At 47.9% G+C, this 22,720-nt stretch overlaps 2 protein-coding genes across 19 annotated transcripts; one reads left to right on the plus strand and one right to left on the minus strand.

Moving 5' to 3' along the window:
- HNRNPH1 (heterogeneous nuclear ribonucleoprotein H1) lies at positions 1-17,729 on the minus strand. 16 transcript variants are annotated; one of them, XM_063349251.1, is made up of 15 exons: positions 17,593-17,729; positions 16,910-17,023; positions 9,174-9,233; positions 8,013-8,150; positions 6,986-7,141; positions 6,644-6,787; positions 4,994-5,132; positions 3,812-3,990; positions 3,519-3,590; positions 3,306-3,439; positions 3,013-3,148; positions 2,755-2,838; positions 2,569-2,619; positions 1,389-1,481; positions 1-786 (listed from the first exon to the last, which is right to left on the minus strand). In XM_063349251.1, exons 2-15 carry the CDS (start codon positions 16,956-16,958, stop codon positions 671-673), a joined length of 1,551 nt encoding a protein of 516 aa, XP_063205321.1. In that variant the 5' UTR covers positions 16,959-17,023; positions 17,593-17,729; the 3' UTR covers positions 1-670. The 16 variants fall into 16 exon arrangements, with proteins under 16 accessions (XP_063205321.1, XP_063205322.1, XP_063205329.1 ...); XM_063349252.1 differs by having other exon boundaries at positions 17,603-17,710; XM_063349259.1 differs by lacking the exon at positions 9,174-9,233 and having other exon boundaries at positions 17,593-17,728.
- LOC134522035 (deoxycytidine kinase 2) lies at positions 9,240-16,354 on the plus strand. Of its 3 annotated transcripts, none has more exons than XM_063349268.1 (7): positions 9,240-10,241; positions 11,067-11,182; positions 11,603-11,796; positions 12,066-12,213; positions 12,788-12,903; positions 14,341-14,440; positions 15,945-16,354. In XM_063349268.1, exons 1-7 carry the CDS (start codon positions 10,142-10,144, stop codon positions 15,966-15,968), a joined length of 798 nt encoding a protein of 265 aa, XP_063205338.1. In that variant the 5' UTR covers positions 9,240-10,141; the 3' UTR covers positions 15,969-16,354. The 3 variants fall into 3 exon arrangements, with proteins under 3 accessions (XP_063205338.1, XP_063205339.1, XP_063205337.1); XM_063349269.1 differs by having other exon boundaries at positions 9,240-9,896; XM_063349267.1 differs by lacking the exon at positions 15,945-16,354 and having other exon boundaries at positions 14,341-15,345.
- Positions 17,730-22,720: the final 4,991 nt, after the last annotated feature.

Here is a 22,720-nt window from a genome sequence, read left to right on the forward strand (position 1 = left end):
TTCCAGTTTTTAAAAGGAAGATTTATTTAACAAGTTTCACTTAGCGCAATACACCTAAAAAGGAAATCACAATACAATGAAAGATTAAATCAAGGCCTCAGAATTTTATACGAACACCAAGACCAAAATCCTAAAGTAGCCGTATTGCGTCTCAACATGTTTTCCCCCATTAACTTAAAAAAAAAAAAAAAAGCTTTAACGTGCCTTACAGGATATTAAAAGAAATAAACTAGAACTAACATGCCAAATGTTCACTTTGAATTTCAGACACAGCCCCTATATTGTTTCTTTACAAAAAAGCATGTCTCTTTCAACATGTATTCAAAACAGTGTTGGATGTAATATGGTATAAGAGCAACATTTAACATAATTCAAACAGCTTTAACCTAAATACGCTTACTGCTTAAATACACTCCTACAACAAAACTAACTTGAGAAACGCTCGAAGTTGTTTAACAGTTATAGTCTTTACTCAACTTGGTTATTACATCCTAGATGAATGTTCATTTCTGTATGTTCAAAAATACTGAACCTGAAAGGTTTTAAAATAACAATCCTGAATTCACTTACAGTAAAGCATAAATCACAAGCTCGTATTGCAAAACTGTTAAACTTAGTTTTTTGTTTTTTTGTTTTTTAAAAAAAGATGTGACCAAAAGTCAGCGATTGGTTACATTCCCCAGCCACCACTCATGTTGGACATGCCGCCCATGCCGTTCACTCCCATGGACGCGCGGTTCCCGCTGCTGTAGTAACTGCTGTTCATGGCGCCCTGGCTCCCGGGGTCTGGGGGGGAAAACCGACAGCAGGTTCACAGCTGGCTCAGGCAGACTCGTAGCATCCTTCCCCCAACGCCTGTCCTTGCTGGGCCACCGCGTAAACACCATCTACTGTGCCCAACACTGCAAAGCGTCAGTTCATTACAGCTCCAGACCCAAAATCAAGTTTATTGGTTGTTCAATGAAGAGCCAGCTCTGTCTCGCCCTCCTTTTGAGTTCAGTGTTTTCTACCATTGTGTGGAGGCAGAGAGCACCCAGCCTCCCCCGTTTGCACTCATTTATCTAAACCAGGTCGGTCTCCAGCTTCCATACTGAGAATCAGTACCTGATCAGAGCAGTGGAAGTCTGGAGACCGGCATTTCCTACCCCTTTCAGAATCATTTCCCACATTTCCCCCCCCCGCCCCCCCCCCAGCTCCAAGTTCATGCTTTGAATCCATTCCCATTCCCCTCCAGTTTGCCATTAGTTCCAAAATTCACAATAGCCAAGTCACAGGGCTTGTGCTGCCCGGTCTGTACCATGACCCTTCGGCAGCACTGAACAGCACCTTAAGGCACGTTAAGCCAGCTGCACTTGGCCCACCTAAAACCAGTGAAGAAATGCTCTTACCATATCCACTCATGCTGCTTTGACCACCATATCCTCCTCCGTAACCCCCACTCAGCTGCTGGTTAGCTGGACCACCGTAACTGGATTGGCTTCCTTTTAAGTTAAGGATGAAAACGTTAAGAGCTTGCCTGGCCACACAGTCTGCTCGTTATCAACAAACCCACCCTTCGCCCAACTGACAGCGCCCCTGCTCCAGCACTAGCTCTCTCTCAGCTAGCTAACCTTCTTCCCAAGTACACAAGGTACCCAGCTCAAGGCAAGTGACCAGGTTTCTAAAGACATTCCTACAATCAAGCAGCAACAGGAGCTTTAAGAATCACAGCAGGTGCTTGTGATTCTCAAGCACTGGCAGAAGGGTTTACTTTTGTACTTTCTATGGATCAGTCTGCTGCTGTACCTAATAGACACCCCAAGAGACTCAAACTGGGCTTTACGTGACCTGACACCAGCCCGTGACAGCACCCAGGAGGCATGCCGGTTCATTAACTGGAGTTACTGGTTTGGGTACAGTCCGGACAGACTTACTGCTGTTCCAGACTGGTTGCGCATCACAGCAGTGCTACAGGAGACCTCCACTTAAGCTTACTAACTACTGCTCTTCACCTCAGCACTTGTCTATGCTCCCACAAAGCTTTTCTGTAGTTAAAGTATCAGCATTAGACTTCAGACATTTTGTAATCAAAATACTGTAAAAGCAGCAGAGTATCTACACACGCACCCACCCACCCGCCCCTCCACCCTCAAGAAACCCCCAAAAAAAAAAAACCCACCGCCTTAATCTTTAAGAGACCGGACAAATCAGGTATCAAGAAGGGTATCTGCTTTATAGACACAATAGTGGCTTTAGGCTTAAACACACGTTTTAGATTTTCAAACAATTTTGGAGTTTGCTAGAGCAATTCAGACCCTTTCTCCAAATTCCACATAGATTCTCCCTTGCCACCAAGACCAGTCTTGAAGGGCAGGCCACATTCCACAGATACACCCTCCATCACCAGAGTCTGTTCCGGTCTCCAGAGAAAAGGGAGGGGGAAGGAGAGTAAGAGGACAGGCATCTCCCGCTTCACTCCCACACCACCACGCTCCCAGGGGCCACTCATCCCACCAGGCACACCACATTCAGCACCACAGCTTATTCAACCTATTAGTTGTTCAAATTATTCCCAAAAGGTTCATATACCTGGCAATGTGCTAGTGTTCCAATCTTGGACTACCCCTTCCGATTCCTTGACTGTGTGATTAAGACAGAATGTTGGATTTCAGTTTTTATGCCAGGCATAGAATAAGCAGGAGCTGTATAACATTAGCCAGCTTCCTTAAATATCAAGCGCTTGCTTAGGAGTGCAGTTAGACTGCTGACACATACCCATTGCTCCCATCATTTGACTGCCATAGGCACCACCACTTCCTCCTGCTGTAGAATTCAAGAAGAGTTCTACATATCTGTGTTCTGGAAGAAAGAAATTTTGCCGTGAGAGCATTTCACACCAAACCCACACACAGTTTTGCCTCACTGCTCAAGTAAGGCCGCAATAAAACCTTTGGCATTCCAGTTAGAGCAGATGCACTACACTGCAGTGCCATGTTTTCCCTAAAGCCACATATTCAGAACAGTCGTACTTACGCATATTTGCTTTGTCTTTGGACATTGCGGCCACTGCATCCTCATGAGTAGCAAATTCAACGTCTGCCTCTCCAGTTACTCTGCCATCTGGTCCGATTTCAATGTGTACTCTTACAGGGTTCAGAGGTGAGAAGAACTACATACGAAATAGTCACACAGATTAAAACGCACCAATGCAACAGTCTGGCCGTTTCCTCTAAAGGAACGCTCGTTAACTGCAGTGCAGTTGACATGTCCAGTAACATGCCATGCGCTGCCCATGCGCTTAAGAGAACAGCAGATGTTGAACTCACATTATAGATGTCGTTCTCCGTAGCTCTGTAAGGCAGACCTCTCATGTGGACGCAGTGGCCAGTCGTGCTCTGGAAGGTGGATCCCCCGTCGCCGTATCTGTGGTCCGACATTCCTGCAGAGAAAAGAGTCCATTCTAGGTCTTTCAGATGTATTTTAGTTTCTTTTGGAATGTATTGAAAGTTTAGTTACTATTCCTATTAGAGAAATCTTACCTCTTCCAAATCTATCAGAACCAAAACCATAGCCATCATTATACCCATTGTAGTCATCATAACCTCCATAACCTATAAATAGATCGGACAACATGTTCATTTCAACTACACCAAGATCCAAATACACACGAACACACTGCAGACAACTAGTATTAGAACATTCCACTTCTTCTAGAAGAAATAAAGCCAAGGACATATACAAACCCGCAGTTACAAAGTAGGGAAGACACTACCAGGTCCAAGTGTCGCTGCTTCTCAGATGAGCAGCTCCCTCTTGGACTTTGCATACTTACCTCCTCCATAAGCTCCACGCCTCATTCTTTCCAAGCTACTTCCTCTACCAAGACTGTTATATCCCCGCGTAAGACCAGGTCTGTCGTAAGGACCGGGTCTCTGCATTGCCAACAGCTTGCGTGGAGGGTCGTAGTGAGTGCGCACTTCCGCTCGACTACTCTTGAAGATCTCAATGTACCTAGAAGTGTTTCCACAGAAAGAAGTCAGTCTTCAAACTCCTTCCACAAATACCTCACAACTTTACATTAAAAACAAGCCATTTAGTCATAGCCTCGAAACTGGCAGTATATTTTAAGCCAGGTTTCTTAACATTATGTAGGCAATGACATAGTATTATAAGCACTACATTACTTTCAAATCAGTGTATTTTCAAGAAATTACAATTACTGAAGGGTTTACATGCTCCTCATACTTCACAGTATCCCAACCTTAAGGGTGGGGGAGCAATATTGATTCCCCACCCTCCTCCCCCCAATTTAAAGTGTTAGTCAGAAAACATAGGAGGGACTGACGTCCGCTCAACTCAGCACTGTTTTGCTCATGTGGCAATGTAAACAGAGGGTTAAAAACCCAGCCTCCACCAAGATTTTAACCCATCAGGATGCTACAAAAAGCTCTGCATGTGCTAGTGAACCCAGCCTATGCTTCAGTGATTCAGCGTAGGCAAAAAAGTGCATGCTTCAATGAAAAATAGTCACAAGTAAAATAGAATAAAAACCCTTTGTGACAATTTCTTGAAAGCTATGCTTATTACATGGAAGATTAATACAGTAAGAAAATTTGTTACATTTCAACTTATAAAACAAGTTTAGAAAGTATCACATTTTCTTATGGTAATAAGAGTACTGTGCATGTCTTTAGAGCTAAAGGCATAATTGGTGCTATTTGAGAAGTTAAAGCCATAGTCTCTCAACTTCATCACTTTCAAGCTATTCGTTTTGCACTCTTCCAGCACGACCAAGTTTCCAAAGCACACTTAAGCTTAGTCCAATTTTATCTTTTGTTTTGGGTAAATCCAAACAGCCTGTGCCACACGCACATTAGCAATACCTTTACCGATCAACAAATTAGAGACCAAAATACTATTTCTATTCGGATGTTAACACTTTCAGAAGAGAGAATATGGATTTAATTGTTTACCATAAGAAAAGTGACATAGCCAACCAACCATCCATCCCCACCTGTGCCCTATTCTTTCCTTGTGTTTCTTTAGAGCCTTTTCAGCTATTTCCTGTGAAGCAAACTGCACGAAGGCCTCCCCCGTACTCCTCCCCTGGAAGTCCACCGGCAATGTTATCCCATTTGGCACGATTTCCAACCCTTCAACCCAAGGACAAATAACCCCAGTAGGGGGGCAATATTAACATCACAAGCCCAGTCATGAGTTTTTCTTATAGCTTTAAATACACCAGAATTTAAACACTTGTATGTGAATGGTATGTTGATTCTAGAACACTAGAAGAAAAAGCATGTCGACAGAGAGATCCACGATCACATACCATTCAGTTCACGTTCTTAACCCACCCTGCAGAGCACAGAAGTGTTCTGAGCATCACAGACAACTCCTCAGACAAAACATCTAATGCAGGGTGCATTAAGAAGTTCACATATAATTACAAACCTCTTCAATTCTGTGAAAGTATTTAAGATGAACTTTTTAAAACTTAAATTCAAACACAGCAAGTTAAACAGCTTATATATATAACAAGTATTTTTACTAGAAGTCACTCAGGTAAAATAATTAGTCTTATGCAAACATCACGTTTCAGCATTAATTTTTTTATCTTTAGGAGTGCTTAATTAAGAAAAAATCATGAAGTAATTTCAAAAGTATTAGTTTCTGAACAGAAGAGGCACATTTTGTATATTAAGCATATGAACAGTTTTTAAAGCTTGAATCACTTAACCATGTAAGAAAAAAACCAACTTAAAACGCACATGCTTAGGAATTGCTCTTGTTCACAATATACTACTGATTCAGAAAACAAAAAACAAGTTCTGAAGTTGTAAAATTGGAAATATTTCTACTGTATTTTAAAGCAAAACAGTACGCTCAATCATATTTTGTTACAGCAAAACATTCCAACTAATTTTAATGCTCACATTTAGAAATCTAGTACTTTGAAAATACTACCAAGTTAAATCCTGATAGATCAACATATTTCATTCTTAGGCATTTAGAAAAGTATTCCAGTTCCTAAAACATACAACAGCTGCAAAAAAGTGAGATTGAGTCAATACAAGACATTATCTCTTCACCTACCAAAACTTTAAGCTAACGATATCAAGAGGGGGGAATACTGATAACAACATCAAGAGTGGGGAGGGGGGAAATCTGTACTTGGGTAGAGTTCTGCAGGCTTTTTTTTTCCTGGAATCTTACCCAATACTAAATCTACAGTTCCAGAAATCACGGGCACGATGCACGCCCTTCCTCAGATCCTGCTCCTTGCACCGAGACCAGCAGTGGTGTTCTACATCCTTCACTGAACAGCGTGAGCCATGTAAGGCTGTGGGTGGAAGTATCCTCCCATCTGAATTTTCACTTTTAATTTAGAAAGCAAGACACTCTTTTCTGCTACCCTTACTTGGAACAGTATGTCCCACCAAGTACAATTAGAGCAGCTTTGTAGAGTTCCCTCATTTATTTAATAAACAAGTGCTTTAGGAATTGATCCCTCAAAGCCAGATAACTAATGAAGAATTGCTTATTTACTTTTAATACCCATCAGCATACTCTTGGAAGTACTACTGGGCAATCCGTGGTGACTTTTTTTTTTCTTTTTAGCATAGACCAATAATGCTACAGCTACTACTTTTATCCCACATACCTGAAAAAAACTGTACAATTTCTTCTTTACTACAGCCAAATGGGAGTCCTCTAAGACGTACAAAACCATCATTAGCTGTATCAGGGCTGTTGGGACCAGTATGCTTCAGAACCCAATCCATTTCAACGTTGTTTGACTTGAAAACTGTAAAAGGCACTTAGAATTAATGCATTCTGCAATACACAACAGTTTTAAAAGCCATTTGCCTTGAAACTAGTCAACTTATGATATACAAGTCCATTTGTCCTTCCACATGCATTTTAAAGAGACAGAAAAGCAATTAACCAAAAACCCATCAAGCACAAACACATTTAGTCAGTTACTAGACCAACTGAGTCAAACCTTCAACATATCTGTGTCCCATTGTTTCTCTGTCCTTTTTCAGTGCCAATTTCACATCCTCCTCTGATTCAAGTTCAGCAAATGCTTCTCCACTTGGTCTGCCTTCTCTGGTGTAGATGAAACGGATACCCAAAGCCCCATTTAGAATTTTGCAATCTGAAAATGAACCAGGAAGGACAGAATTAATTATTAAAGGAACACTATAACTTTAAAAATTTCCATTATTCTAAAAGAAAAAAAACTAACAACTATCAATTTATACAAGACGACAAAAACAGCAGTTATAACTTTTATAGGGACCAATAAACTAAGGGACTAACGTCAAATTATCCTTCTGTCGAAGTCTGAAGATTAGCAAAACATTAAGGATAAACGCAAATTGGCTATCTATTTTCAAAGCTTTGTTGCCTCAACTCAAGTCGAATGTGCTATCTGCTTTTGATCATAACTTAGACTTTCTCATCAGCATCAAGTGAAATAAGCAGCAGTAACAATCAGTGCAAGTGTAACAAACAAAATCAGAACCAAATCCGATATGCCACCATCATGAAGGACCTTTAAAATCTTCATTCAATGAAGAGTGCATGTATTTATCACTGCTATTTATTGCTTCAGAATGCTAATAATTTGGGGAAAGAACACCACACAAGGGAGCCTATTAGGACACCACCAAGAACAAAACTGATTTAGTTCAACCTAAGCAAGAATTCTGAAGTGGTTTTTTTTTTTTTTAAAGTGTCTTCTGGCTGCTCAAGAAGCTAAGGCAGCTGTGGCTATCCCAGCAACTCCCAGACTAAGGTCCTTTGTGTCTAGCTCCTGCTAACAAAAGCCTAGCTTTCCACACCACATTCTAGCTGAGGCACTTGATGCACTGCAAGCTTCACTAGCTACTGCAGTGCCCCGAACACTTCCTGGAACTGCTCACTGCAGCACTCCCTCTGACACAGCGTCCCCAGGAGGAACCCAGAACTGACAACAGAGCCCAGCCTCTCTCCCAAACCCCTCTTCCCCACGCAGTTCTGCTTACCGGAGAAAAACCTCTGCACCTCCTCCGTGGAGCAGGACCAAGGCAGCCCCCTGACTTTGACCACGTATCCCTCGCTGCTCTCCGTGTTGAGCATCACATTGGGGGTGAGGCTCTGCTCCGTCTCAGTTTCTGTGGTTGCTGGAGAAAACCAAAGCAGGTCCTTTGAGATGCCGCACAGCACGGCCGCCACCCGCACCCCCTCAGAGCGCCCGGCGGCCCCCCTGGCCTGCTGCGCCCACCCACCCCCGAGCCTCCTCTACCTCGGACCGCTGCCCGCCTCACACACACAGAGCCGCTCCCGCCTGGCCTGGCCCGCCCCCCCGGCCCGCGCCCAGCCCCCGTCCCCGCACGCACACATGGTGGGGCTCCGCGGTGGTTCTAGGGCTCCGAGCCTGATCCGCTGTCCGGAGAGCGCCTAGTCCCAGTCAGGCGGCAGCGAGCGGGCGAGCCTGTGGCGAGAGCGCGCTAGGAAATGGCGGCGGGTAGTCCCGCTTCCGCTGGGCCGGGCCTTCCGCCGCACAAAGAACCCCAGCCCCAGACACCGCCCTGGTGGGCCCAACGACTCGCAGTCCCCCGCCGACGCGCACGGCACCCGTGGCCGGCAGGAGACCGGCCTGCGGCGAGCAGCTTGCGCCGAGCGGCCGCCGAGAAGCGCGGGCTGCCGAAGGGGAAGCTGCGGCCTGGCTGCGAGCGCGGCGCGGGGCGCATGCGCGTCCACAACCGGCGGGCTCCGGCCCCGCCCCCGCAGCCCCCGCTTTGCGCATGCCCCGGAGTACCGCCGCGCTCCTCCGCCCCGGGACACGCACCCGCGCCGCGCCCGCCGGGTTTGCGCATGCGTCCTGGCTAGTCTAGGGGTCTTCCACCCGCCCCCGGCAGCTGGTGCGCATGCGTCGCCTCCTGCCCCCCGCTGAACAAAGCCGCCGCCGCGCCCGCTCCCGCGCTCAGCGCGGGCCGGGCCTGCGCGCATGCGCCGCTCAGCGCCGCGCTCCTCACCGCGCATGCCCCGTCCGCCCTCCGCCGCCCGGCCCCGGGGGGGTGGTGGAGGGGAAACGGCCGGTCCCCGGTACCGACACTCGCCCACCCCCCGCAGCGGCACGGCACGCGTGGGAGGGAGAGCGAGGAGGCTGCTGCACAGAGAGGTGTGTGGGAACTAGCACTTACCAGCTTCAAATGCTGACGCTACCCCACGTGAAACAATCTGCTCGCTTCGGTCACTGAAGCCTGGTGTGTTTGTAGGAGATGGGGGAAAGAAGAGACATGGGTCACAATTATCATAAAAGAAAGGAAAATATAACTCCCTCCCATCTCCTCCAAACACACCAGACCTAGCTAGATTTCACCCTGAATCTCATTTTTATAGAGGCAGGGAATAACTAATGTCACACCGCCTTGGATAGTTGCACCCCTATAAAAACTATCATCTGAGAATCCTCCATCCTGTTTCTTTAGCCTGCAAAGAACAGGCAGTTTGTGTCTCAGCTTGCCCACCCGGCTGAGAGAACCCGTGCCAGGAGTCTGGCAGACTCCGCAGCCCCGGGCAGGCCAGCGCTGGCAGGGGCACCGGAGCCAAGCTGCTCCCGGCAGCACCGAGCCCTTTGTCCATGTATCTTCCGCCACCACACCAACACTGACCGATGGCCCTGGCTCAGCCCTTTCACCAACCACCTGCAAACCTGCCCGGCCTCGGCCCTCAGAGAGCTGCGTGAAGCGTTTAGTTTAACAGACACCGATCTGGACCACTAACAGCTACCTCCCCCCCAAAGCTGGAGGATTTTTGAAAAATAATAAGAGATAATGCTCTCAAGTTCATGTCTGTAAACCAAACAATACGAAGAACTCGTATACGTTAATGCAAATCGAAGCAGTGAGCGGAACCGCTTTACGGTAAGTTCCTGAACGCAGTGGCTCTGCCCAGCTTCACTCGCCGAACACCCGGGTTAACCCCCGGCGGCGGCGGCAGCGCTCCCCCGGCCCGGCCTGCAGCCCACCGCGGCGGGGAGGGAGGGAGGGAAAGGGGGGTGAGCATCGCCTCCGCCTCTTCCCGGGGAGTGGCGGCAGCCATCCCGCCCACCGGCTGGCGGGAAGCTTAAAGCGGGACGGAGCGGTCGGCGGCCCAGCGTGCCGCAGCCATGTCCACCCCCGCCAAGCGGCACTGCCGCGGCCCCGCCGGCTCCCTCGACTCCAGCTTCCAGAAGCGCCTCCGGAAGATTTCCATCGAGGGGAACATCGGTGAGCGCGCCGGGGGAGGGGAGCGGCAATCGGGGCCTCGGGAGCGCCCTGAGGGGGCGCAGATGGCGGCGGGAGATGGGCGGCCGAGGGACTCTTTCCACCCACCGCCGCAGGAAGGCAGGGGACGGGGGGGATATGGTTGAGGGAGAAGCGCGGCCACCGCTCACTCGCCCGTGGACCGAGACCCGCTGCCGGCGGTACTCGGGGACGGACGTCATCACAGGGGGAAGGGAGGGGGGAACCCGGGCGGACACGGCGAGGACGCCGTGTCCTCGTCCGCAGTGGGTGGGCTTGAAGAGAACGACCATCCCGTCCCTCCCGGGCTCAGGAGAACCCCCCGGGACCATCCCCACACTCCCGGCCCGCTCAAGGACCGAGCCCGTGCGCGGTGGGGCCGCCGCCTGCGCCCCGTCCCGCCACTGCGCCACAAGCCCGCTGGCGCCATCTCTCCGCCCGCACCGCGCATGCGCGGCGGCATCTTCCTCTCACCCTTGCGCCCCAGCGCCGCGCATGCGCGGGCGGCTCCCCCCGCCACGGCCCGCCCCGAGCTCAGCCTGCTCCTAAAATGGAGGCCCTGCCGGTCCCTATCGGCTGCCCGGCCCAGGCACGGCTTCTGGCGCTGGAGATTAGACCCGCTTTCTCGGAAGGCGGCCGGGCGGCCCGCCAGCCCTTCCCCAGCGCCCCAAAACCTTCCCGGGCTCTCCCGCACCTCACACACCGCGGCCACGCCGCCTACAGCCCCGACAAAAGGCCTCACAACCGCCACGCCATCGCTATAGACCTGTCAGCTGCACGCCCTCAGCCAGCTTCTTGCACCCTCCGCAGCTGCGGGGAAGTCAACGTTCGTCAAGCTGCTCGAGAAGCACAGCGATGAGTGGGAGATCATCCCCGAGCCCATCGCCAAGTGGTGCAACGTCCAGACAGCTGAGGAGGAGTACGAGGTAGGGGATGGAGATGGGGCACAGAACCAACCATGGGGTTTGGCCGGGGAGCCATGCCACATCCAGCTACGCTTGGTGGGAGCCCACTATCATACCAGTTGGTCAGACATTATAAAAGCTACCTGGGAGGATACAATTAAATGCATATTCCAAACAGCCACCTCTACTCCCCAGGAATCACATTAAAGCCTGGAACTCCGTCATTAACCTATCCTAAAGAAGCTGTCATAAAGACTACCATCAGCTGAGAAACAAATCTCTTTATTCCTATGCCTAAGCATTTAAAAAAAAAAAACCCAAACACACAACCAACCAAGAACCCCATAAATTCTTACTTCAACATACCAGAATTCTAGATTAAGAAAAAGGAGTACAATCCCACAAATATGCTTGTATTAAGTTTTCTCTCTTGTCCCCTAGGAGCTTTCAACATCTCAGAAGAGCGGAGGAAATCTACTTAAAATGCTGTATGATAAACCCACCAGATGGGCTTATACGTTTCAGACTTATGCTTGCTTGAGCCGAGTACGAGCACAATTAAAACCCGTCTCAGCCAAGCTACATGAAGCAGAACATCCAGTGCAATTTTTTGAGAGATCTGTGTACAGTGACAGGTAACTACTCTCACAATGCAACAAAGAGTTCATATTAACAGCTCCAGGTCTTTATGCTCAAAGACATGGAGCTGGGGGAACACTTGATATTAAACTGTCTGCAAGGAGCAGGTTTGATTCAACAGGTGGGAGTTGGATAGTATTAAGAATACTTTACGGATGCAAGAGCAGGCAGCTATTTTTTTCAGTACCATGATTCTGATTCTAGTGAGAAGTGTTTTAGTTTGCTTTGGTCATTCCTGGCATGAGACTAATGCCTTTCACTGCAGATATGTATTTGCTTCTAACCTGTTCGAGTCTGGAAATATTAATGAAACAGAGTGGGCTATTTATCAGGACTGGCACACATGGCTTTTGAATCAGTTTGAATCGGATATAGAACTGGATGGCATTATCTACCTAAGAACCACGCCTGAGGTATGTTCGCAGTTTTCAGCTCCAATTTTTGTTTCCAGGAGCTTAAGAGGGTACTAAAACCTACATATTCATGACATAATACTGCAGACTAACACTGAATTAGCTCCCCCCAACACAATGTAATGGGAAGCCTATTGTAAATTCAGATCTCATTCAGAAACCAAATTAAAAACCCTCCCATCTGAACTGCTGTTCTGATGTCAGCAAACACTGCAGTCACCAACTGCACCAACTTAAGTCACCAACTTACTCTCAGTAAGGATTTGAGGTTGAAATTGAACTTTATTCAGAAGTTTGACTTAACTTCAACTCCAGACTGTGTGGGAAGGGAATATAACCTTTTAGTAAGAACTACTGACATTTAGCTAAAGTGTCTCAAGTTTGTTTTTAAACAAAAGTTACTCTAGATTTAACTCATTTATGTTCAGTCTAGCATTTAAAATTAATGCTTACTAGTGTCTAGCATTAGTCCTTCTGATTTAAGGACCACTTGATCTGTTTAGCTAATTTAGCCTTCAACTCATGAGTAATGTCCAGGCTTGTATTTTTTGGGTTGGTTTTTTTTTTTTTTTAGAAATGCATGGAAAGGCTACAGATGAGGGGAAGAGAAGAGGAGCAAGGAATTGAGCTTGAGTATTTGGAAAGCCTCCACTATAAACATGAAACCTGGCTTCATGAAAAGACTATGAGGTATGAACCTATTTTCTGCAGACAAGTTTCAACTTACCAGCAAGGCTCTTTCTTTTCTACCTTATATGCTAAGTTGATTAAGGATAAAACTAAGGTTTAAGTCCAGCTTCACTCAGCTACAGTTGGAAGGACTTATTTAGACCCACTACACGCTTCTTGGCACAGATATGACTTCTCTAGCTTATATGCAAAGGGAGGGTGTCTCTTAGTGGGGAAATAAAAACTGCCAAGAGATGGAACATTTCTTCAACTAGAAACCTATGTAGCTCTAACCCCAACAAGGATATGAATTTTGTTAACTGGAAGTACACAGGAATAGGACAGAGTTGAAATGGTGTTCAGTGTCCGATCACTTAAGTTACCTACTAAGCAGCATCCAGTTCCAACGTAAGGGAGGGCAAGGTCCCAAATACCTTTAAACTAGGATGACTGTTTCAACAAGGTTTAAATATTAATCGTGGATTCAAAACAAACAATAATCAGAAAGGCTTTTGGCAGGCACTGTTACACACAAGTGACTAAGTGATCTCTACATACCTTTCCCCTCGACATCCTTACTGACTTTTACTAGTTTTCACATCTGAAGAATCTCTAAATGTGAAAACAGACTTCAGATTTTCCCCTAGAAGAGCCTGAAATATTCTACTAAATGGGAGGCATAACAATTCCAGGAAAAGTATGTTATCAGTCACATCTTCTCTCTTAAGTTTCATATATGATGACCCAAATACTTAGCAGACAAGAAAGAACTGCATACTGTGGAATTTTGGGAGCGTTTACATTGTGCACTCGTTCCAAACTCATGAGTGAGCATTTCCTGTATTTTTCATAGGAACACTTAAGTCTTTGAACACAAGTTAAGAGTGTTGTTCAGCACACTTACTGCATTTTAGAAATGCTTTTCACATGTAGGAAGAGAGAATAACTACTGGTTTAAGAGAACAATACATCCAGTTGCAGAACTACTGCTCCTGTCTGCTTCTAACCCGTAGCCAAAATGGTCTTGCTTATCTCCGAGCCATTTTAAATACCAGTCTTATAACCTGCTAAAAGAGGTCATCCCCACCAAAGGAAGCTTTAGAACTGCATCGTAGTAAATGGATTAGCAGTTAACTAGAAAGGGGTGGGGGAGACAGAGGGCAAGTGATATTTAAAAAAAAAAAAACAAACACCACTCCCTCTTATCAAAATCACATTGCTGGTAATTGATTCCGTAACGAAAAATGAGGTAAAGAAGCATAAACTATCTTTTCTCTCTACTTGTAAAATAACAATAGATAGTAAAAGGCCAGATTAGTGAAATACAATAAAGTTATGGAGCTACAATGTTGACTGGGTTATACAAGAGCAATTAAGGACAGACTTGACTTGGGTTTTATACACTGTTTTATACACAGTACTTTATTTTTACTAGCATTATGTTCTTCCATTTAACAGAGTTGATTTTGAGAACCTTAGAGAAATTCCCATTCTAGTTTTGGATGTTAATGAAGATTTTAAGAATGATAAGATTAAACAGGAGTACCTGATTGATAAGGTAAGTATTAAAAAATGTTTCCTCATATCTGCTCTTCTTCTGCAGTAATAGCTATAAGTTATCAATTTATGTTCTTAAAATTTGTGATGAAGTGCTTGTTTGGGGCTAATACCATCAGTCTCCTTCACAGACTTAGGAAGCTACATAGTTGCAGAAAAGGCTTTTTGCCTTTCTTAAAAAAAAAAGGCAACTATTTTACCCCACGTCCTTACCCTCACAATTCAAGAGAAAACTGGGTGTTTTTAAAGAGGGGCAATTGCGGGGAATGCAAGTACGCAGCAGCTGGAGTAGTCAGACTATTCTCTGCCACATCTGCACTGCCATACTGTTAGTTAGTTCACAGAACGATACTGTCCAATTCATGTCAGCCATGATGTCCTTAGAAAAATCCTGCAGTCAGCTTGGAGCTATTTATGCCCCCTTGCATTCTAGGGATCTAGGCTCTTCTTGGACATAGCACAACACATCTGACAAATGCAGAGATAACTGAACCTTCCACATAGTTATAAATGCATGAAATTACACTTGTAAGTAATCAGTTGTGAGGGAGAGTCAACAGCCATTTGAATTAACAACGTGATAATAAATTTGTCACTTGAGTCAAAACGTTTGCCAATTCCAAGAAATGGCAAGACTTAGAAATTAAGTGCCCAAAGAAATTATTCTGCTGGAGCCATGTGCTGGGTGCCCAGGAAAAAAAAACACACAAAAATAAAAAAACACCAAACCACAACACTAACCACCCAAACCAAAAACTCTAATACTTAAAAGGCATGGGGTGAGCCCCTAACCCTTCAAGCAGAGCTGTAACATTACTTGTTTCACTCACTGCAACGCTTCAACCTTCCTTTCCCCCACTGCCCCAACAAGACTATTCTTACAAGCTGGAAAGAAGAGCCCTCCTGTCAAACCATATAAACCATTTTCTCCATCTTGTTCTGGGTCATCAATTTGAGACTACTAAAGAATGACTCCCAGTTAAATAGTTCTATATAAACTGGGGAGGGGAGCAGAATGTTCAGTTCTGGAGATACTTGTTTTTAAGTTATATACTCATGGAAAGCAGCAGTTAACAGAGTAATAGAGTTATGAACCAGACTACACTGATACGTGCTCTTTCAACTTGCCCCACTGAAAGCATTGTCTCCACTGAACCTCCTTCACCACACAGTATACAAGGTGGTCAGCTCTACTTTCAGCTTGGGGTGGCGGGTACCAGCAAGCTAATTAAGTAACATTCAGTAAAACATTCCAGATGCTGCGTTTCATAAGTACTTGCTATTTTTGAGTAATCAAGTTACTCAGTTCTACCAAGTACTAACTTACAAATGTTGGGTTCACAGCTGTCTGCTACACTGAAAAAGCATTTCAGGTCATGAATTATACGTAGAGGCAGAACAGCACTGGGGATGGTACAGTAACAAACCATTTGTTTCCCAAAAAAGAAAAAAAAATGATTTAGCTTTTCTTTTAATGCAAATATATATGCTTTCTGTTTTCACAGGTCAAGTCTTTCCTGACTTCTTAAGAACATGAAAATTAATTTGAATGACAAGTCCCTGAAGTGCAAGAGTTAAACCTAACAATTGGTGTTTTCTTAGACAATTTACTTGAATGCATTACCTTTCTAGCTTATTTTAAGGCAAGGCTGAAGTGCAAAATATGGTTTGGTTGTTTTGTTTTTTTCTTGTCTGACCTGTGTGGTTTTGGTAGAATTTTCTGTATAGTTAAAAGGAACAAATATGTGGTGCTTTGATAGTGTTCTTTGTGTATATTCTCTGCTGTTTAATAAAGATTTTAAAAATATTGACTAATAACCGGCATTAACAGTGGAGGAGTTAGCCAGTTATCAACGGCTGACAACCCAATAAACAGAGATAGGCACTGGGGCAGGGTTGTTTTGCAATAACTGGCAGAGTTCACCATTTTAAAACGAGACTGTTATGGCGTCCAGAAACCTTTACTTTCAACTTCTGCTTTATTGAATGGCTGTTTTTCACGAGATTTACGCTACTTGGGGATGGCGGTTACTGTAGTCGCAAGGCTTACACCTGCAATAAACTGCGATTTAAACATACCTTGTTTATACCTCCCCCCCCCCGGGTTCACGGATTCCCCCCTCAATACCCCACACGATACCGGCGGGAGGTAGGGACCGGATTGCCGCCGCCCCCACCCCCGCGAGGCCCCGCCACGACGCACACGGGGGGGGAGGGGGGGAACGACGCACGCGGCCGCGCCGCCAGGCCGCCACCCGGCCGGGCCAGGCCCCCGCCGCCATAGCCGCCCCCGCCCGGCGCCGGTAGGGCGGTACGCGGCCTTCCCCCCCTCCACGGCCGCCATCAGGCGCCAAGGCAGGGACGCGGCGGGGCCCCGCGGCGGGCGGGACCGGCCGCCCCTCCCCCCGCCCCACCCCCACCCCGCTTCCCCCTCACCGCGGCCTCCCCCCGCCGCGCCGCTAGGCCTTACCCAAGCCGGGGATCTCGCCCTCGGTCTCCTCAGTGTGACAAGGGTCCATCTTGGCCGCGCCTTCCCCTCAGGGGCCGGGGAGAAGAACAAAGCTCGGCGGGGGCGCTTCGGGCGCTGCGCAAACGGAAACAAAAGCTATCGGCGGCCGAAGGGACGCTCCGGCGAAGGTGGATCGGGGCTTTCCGGTGGGTTTTTCCCCGCCGCCGGGGGGGATGAGGCGCGATGAAGTAGCCGGCCTTTCCCGGGCCCGACCCGCCTGCTCGCTGCCGCTGCGCAGCGCCCCTCCGCCCCTATAAATACCCGCCGGCCGCGCTGCGCAGCGCCCTGACGTCACGCGCCGGCCGCCAGCCAATGGCAACGTGACAAATTAAACCAGCCAGTCACGTCCGGCCCCCGCGCGCGGGGGGGGGGGGAGCACCGGGCCGGGGCGGGGGGGGGGGGGCCGCTGTGAGGAGCGCGGCCGCCCCGGGGGGGAGGGGGCCGTAACGGCGGCGAACCCCCGCGCACCAGCCTGGGGGCCGGGCCCGACCCCCCCGCTCGAGGGCCCGCCTCGCCCGTTTTTCCACCCAAACCCCCAACATGGCGGCGGCTTTGTCCCTCCCCGCCCGCCGCGCCGATCGCTTTCCGCCCTACGCCCTTCTTCCCCCCCTCCCCCGCCGCCGCGACATCCCCCCCCTCAGCACCCCCGCTCACGGCGGGCTGCGGCCGCGGAGCTCCGGCGGGGATCGGCGGCTCCGCGCACTGCAGCAGCGCACGCCGCCGTCAGGTGGGCTGGGCTCCGCCTCCCGCCGCGGCGGTGCGGGGAGGGGGGACACATACGCACACGGCGGGGCGCGGGCCCAGCGGCCCGGTCAGGCCCATCCCGCGGGGAGCGGGCCGCAGGCCCCCTGAGGCGGCGGGGGGGGTCAGGCCGAGGTGCCGGCCCCGGAGGCGGCGGGGGGGGGTCAGGCCGAGCTGCCGGCCCCGGAGGCGGCGGGGGAGGGAGCGAGGGGCCGCCGCACGGCCGGGCAGGGCGAGGCGCGGCCTGAGGGAGGCCCAGCGCCGACATGGCGGCCGCGGCCTGGGCGGCGAGGAAGGCCGCGAGGAAGGATTTGCTCGGGCCGCCCTCCCGCCGCCCGGGTGACGCTGTTTGCCACGGAAATGCGAACAATGGGGATAGTAACGGCAGCGGCTGAAAACCCGCCAACACCGACCTTTCCAGATCGTGCTTTCAGAGCGACTGTTGTTTGTTTATTTGGGCAGGTTTATTCGCTGGGTCTCCGATGGGAGAGTGCCCTGGGAGGGTGACACGAATGGCCGTCCTCCCCTGCACACTGCAGTCCCTTTGCCCTGCACCCAACCAGACCAATCCCCTCTGCAAAATACTGTTGCAAAGAATCATTAGCTAAACCAACTTTAAATTAAAAGAGCTGTAAGGGAGCCAGTGCGGTCGAACAGATAAGTAGTGACCTTAGGCCTGTGGAGGTGTGGTGTCTGTTCACAGCTTTGTTTCTGAGTGGTTAGTGGAAAGCGAATCTCTCTGCTAATCCCTTGTTGAAGCCTTTGCATTTCTAACAGTGAGTTAATGATAATTTTTGTCTTCCTCTAATGTATATTAATAACCCTAGACTGGGCTGCGTTTTCTGTGTGTCATTTTATTAGTCTGATTGGTCTTTTTAGTCCCCATTACTGCATTTGAATAATGAGGGAAAATGGGTTCTCTGTTGTTTATGCATTGTGATCCACGTGACTTCATGGCTTTGCAGTGGGCTGTACTGCCTGATATCTTGCCATCTTGCTATTTCTTGCTATTTTCAGTGATAAATAAAGCCTGGTTTGCCCCAAATTTTCTTGTTCATATGTTTATTGTAGTCAAAACAGCATTCTGACGTAAGTTTTCTCTTTAGAGGTCTCTTAGGAAATTAAGATCTTCATCTCTTCACACTGGGATGAAGTTCTGCTGCATGCATATTCTTCCAGCATTAGAAGAAAGGTCATATGACTTTTTTGCAAATATGTAATTGCTGTTAAGTGTAGGCAAAATACCTCCCTGCCTTGAAACTTGACACATCCAACAGGAAGTTGGGTACAGCCACTTCTAGGGGAAGAATGTGACTGTGAACAGCAGAGGCAAACAAAGACATAAATAGTTATCAGAAGAGTTATAATTAGCCAACGTATATGTGGTGTTTGAAAGATGAAAATAATAAACAATTCAAATGGAGTTATTGTTAACAGCAGCAGCCCTTTTCCTGAGAGGCCATCTCTGGCAAGTGCTTTTGCAAGCAATAGTGGTCCCATGGTATGTGAGCACTTGCAAAGAATGAAATGGGAGATAAAAATCTTGCTGGAAACATGTGATGCAGGATTTTATTAGCTTTCTTGAGCAAGAAAACAACTATGTCTATATTTTACACATGCGAACTTCCAGGTCTTGCTTCCATGATTTCTTCTAGGACTTAGTTGTCATCAGTTTACCTGGCTGTTTTGTTTTATGGTGCCAGCCTGACACCTGTACCTTCCCTGCCAGCAGACACAGCTGAACTGCAGTGTGTCTGTCAGTACGTCTGTCTCAGCAACTCAAGCTACGGCTTCAGGTACTTGTTTTTCTCTGAAAGGGCTTTGTTCTACTTCAGAATTTTGCTGGCCCATTCCTGTGAAGGGGAAAGGCACACCTGCAGCTCAGACTGCTGGGGAGAGAAGCTGCTCTCATTTTCCCACTTGCGTTCCCAGAAGATAAATTTCGCCTTGTTCAAGTCAGCCTGGGGAGGGCTGTAATCTAAGCCGGGCTCATACTGCTGGTTTCTGTAGGCCATCTGGTTAGAAAACGGGCAGAGGTGGCTTCTTGGGTAGAAATCTGAAGAAATGATCTGCCAGATAGTCACACAGCCCCTGTGCAACATCCCCAATTCCCTCGAAGTTCATGGTGAGTGGGGCTGGGAGCAGAGACCTGCACCAGGACAGCATGAGCACCAGTCCAACCTGAAGAGATGCACAAAGCTGAGTAGATGTGTTAAGTTGGACCAAAGTAAAACTGCTTGAAGCCTGATGCCTGCTCAGGATGTTTCTGTTTGGTATCAGTCATAAATCGCTGTTTGTTAGCTTGCTTAAGTTTCTTTCCTGAGCAGGAAAATAATGGAGAAAATCTGCAGCTCTGGTTCAAGGATTTTATTGACTAAGCCTATATGGAGACACTCTGGTTGTCTGGAAGGGATGCAGATGCTGATCTCTGAGTAGATTTTGGAGATACTGTTGCAATGCAAAAAAAAAATTACCAATAATTCTTTTATGGATCAGCATTTGCCATTTCTAGGAGAAGAGAACAGTGATCAGAATTTAAATACCTGCTCTGAAAAGATGACAGAACTCATTGTCCATCATCCCGACCCCATCACTGTATGCACCTTCTCTTTCCTAGCTGTACGTTATCCATTTGTTCTTCTGCCTCCATTGTAAGCTTCATCCTTCATGTCTCAGCTACGTGTGTTGCATGTTCCTTGCGTTTGCATTTAAGCATGTATAATTCGGGATCTTACAGTTAATCGGCAAACCTCATTAACTCTCAACAAATACTGCTAGCAGCTGACTTGCTTTATCATCTGAGGTTGGAAAATGGGAAACGCGTGGAAGTCTTACGCTACCAATGCTTTGTAGGTTTTTCCGTATGTGTGGCCTCCAGTCAAAAGCCCTAGAATTCAATTATAACCTTTCTGTTGCTACCCGTGGCTTTAGAAACAGCCTCTAGCTGTGATACTGTGACAAATACAAGCTAAACAATGCTATTAAATATGCATGATGTGTGTTCTGCCATATTAGATAACAGGGCCACGTTCATCATCTGCTAATGCTGCCGATTCACAGCTTTGCCAAGGCAGCCTCCCTCTCACTTTTGCTTTGGGCAACTTAAGAGGCTTTTTGGTTATACTTCACCTTTACTTTCTACCTTTTTTATCTTTTTTCATTACTCTGAAAATGGTGGTCTGCAGCAGAGACTGGGCAGAGCTCATGTTTCCCAGCTTTCCTGAGCTGCAGTTCACTAAGAAGCCAAGTCAGTCTGGGAACCAGTTGGAGAGGCCAAGAGACACGGCTTTAGGGAAAAGCAGATACCCAAGTCCCTCCTTCTCTCTGAGGCCACTGTTGTACTCTTTGAATCTATCACCGCTTTATATCACCAACTTACGCACAGCTTATGCTGAGCATCCCTTGCCAAAAGGAAATGGAAGAATTGCCTCTGTTCTGCTCCCTTGGTGACGGCATCCTCTCGGGGCTCTGTTGGGAGTTCACCTGTCTGAGGCTTCTCTGCTCATTAGTGTAACTCAGGGCTGTTAACATTTCATTTTTGTACCATTATAATTATGGCCGTTGGCAGAATACCTTCTGTTTTTAACTGCTATGGCTAGCTACCTGGCTGTGAACGCAGTTACAGTGGTGTCTTCTCCCAGCATACTTTTGGTATCTGCATGTTTTGCCTGACTCTGAGCTAGGTGAGCATGAGTCAGCTCTGATCCAGCAGCCATCTGGCCGTGCAGTGCCGTACTGAGCTCATCAGGCTGCTCTCCGAGAAGGTTTCTTCACTCAGGCAGAACATTTACAGCTCTTTGGCAGTTCAGCCTTGCACCAGCCAGGAGGGAGGTGGGCAAGTGTCCATTTGCATCTGTTGCAACAAGCCTTGTCCGCATTTCCTTACTCCACCCAGGAGGAGAATGAGCTGTAAAGCTGTAAATATTTTACAGTGGCGTGACCAAGAGTCCAGTCTTGGGGAAAGCATGCTGCAGGATCTGTATCAGGACAGATAACGTGGTGCCTGACCTCTTGTTATTCGAGCCACATGTGTTCATGAAATGGAGCCTATTTTAGGCACTATTTTAACAGCAGGCTCAGGCGCGGTGACCATAGCAGCACACTGGTTTCATCCTCGCTGACATGATGATCCCCGACTTCCACCCCTTGCAGGTAACGTGTCCTTAGCTGCTTGGGGTCACCCAGCTCTCTCTTGTCAAGTAGCACAATGTCAAAGCAACGCGGCTGATGCACGTGCCGCTGGCACAGATCCTCTTTTATTCTCTCACTCCAGGAGCACTCTGTGAGTCCTCCTGTGTGCTGAGCCTCCTTTTGCTCCTCATACAAGCTTTTACCTTTAGCTCTTGGACACTGGAAATCCCTGAAGGCAAGAGTCAGGCACAGCATCGGTGAGGGCTGGAGTAGGACACACTCTTTCCTAAGCTACCGCAGCAAATATCTGTTTTCCTTTGGCGGGAGGGCATTCACAAAGGGGCGTGTTGAGCCCTGTCCACCTTGTATATACTGTGGCTCTGCCCTCACCAGGGGAAAGATGAATTCTTGGTGCTCTCTTACAAGTGATAATTGCTGGGAGATATAACACTGATGAAGATGAGGGAAATTGCAACTTTAGAGTGTGGATTTTCCTGGCCTCCATTGTCTTGACCTGCTAACATACAAAGTGGCAGATAGCTTTGGTTTTTCTTGGGTTGTGCCCCACTATCTAACCCAGGAATAGCTTTTACTGCGTAGGGCTGTGGCCTGTGGTAATGCAAAGGGAGTATTTGCTTGCGGGCGAGGGGCCTGTCTGAAACACCCTGCGCCTCCAGCCACGGCTGTGTCTCTTCTGCGACGGCGTGGCGTTTGAGCCAAACACGGTGCTGTCAAACCACAGGTATGACACGGGTCAGCCACAGTCACACTCTTCACCCCAGTCCACCTCAGCCTCTCCACTGAGGGTTGTGCTCTTGCACCTACACCTTCCTCTTCCCCCCCAGCAAAGTGCTCCTCCTTCCTCTGATCTTGCTCTGTTACGCACCCCGCGGATCTCTG

This window comes from Chroicocephalus ridibundus, chromosome 11 (genome assembly GCF_963924245.1).
Source record: "Chroicocephalus ridibundus chromosome 11, bChrRid1.1, whole genome shotgun sequence".
NCBI lineage: Eukaryota > Metazoa > Chordata > Aves > Charadriiformes > Laridae > Chroicocephalus > Chroicocephalus ridibundus.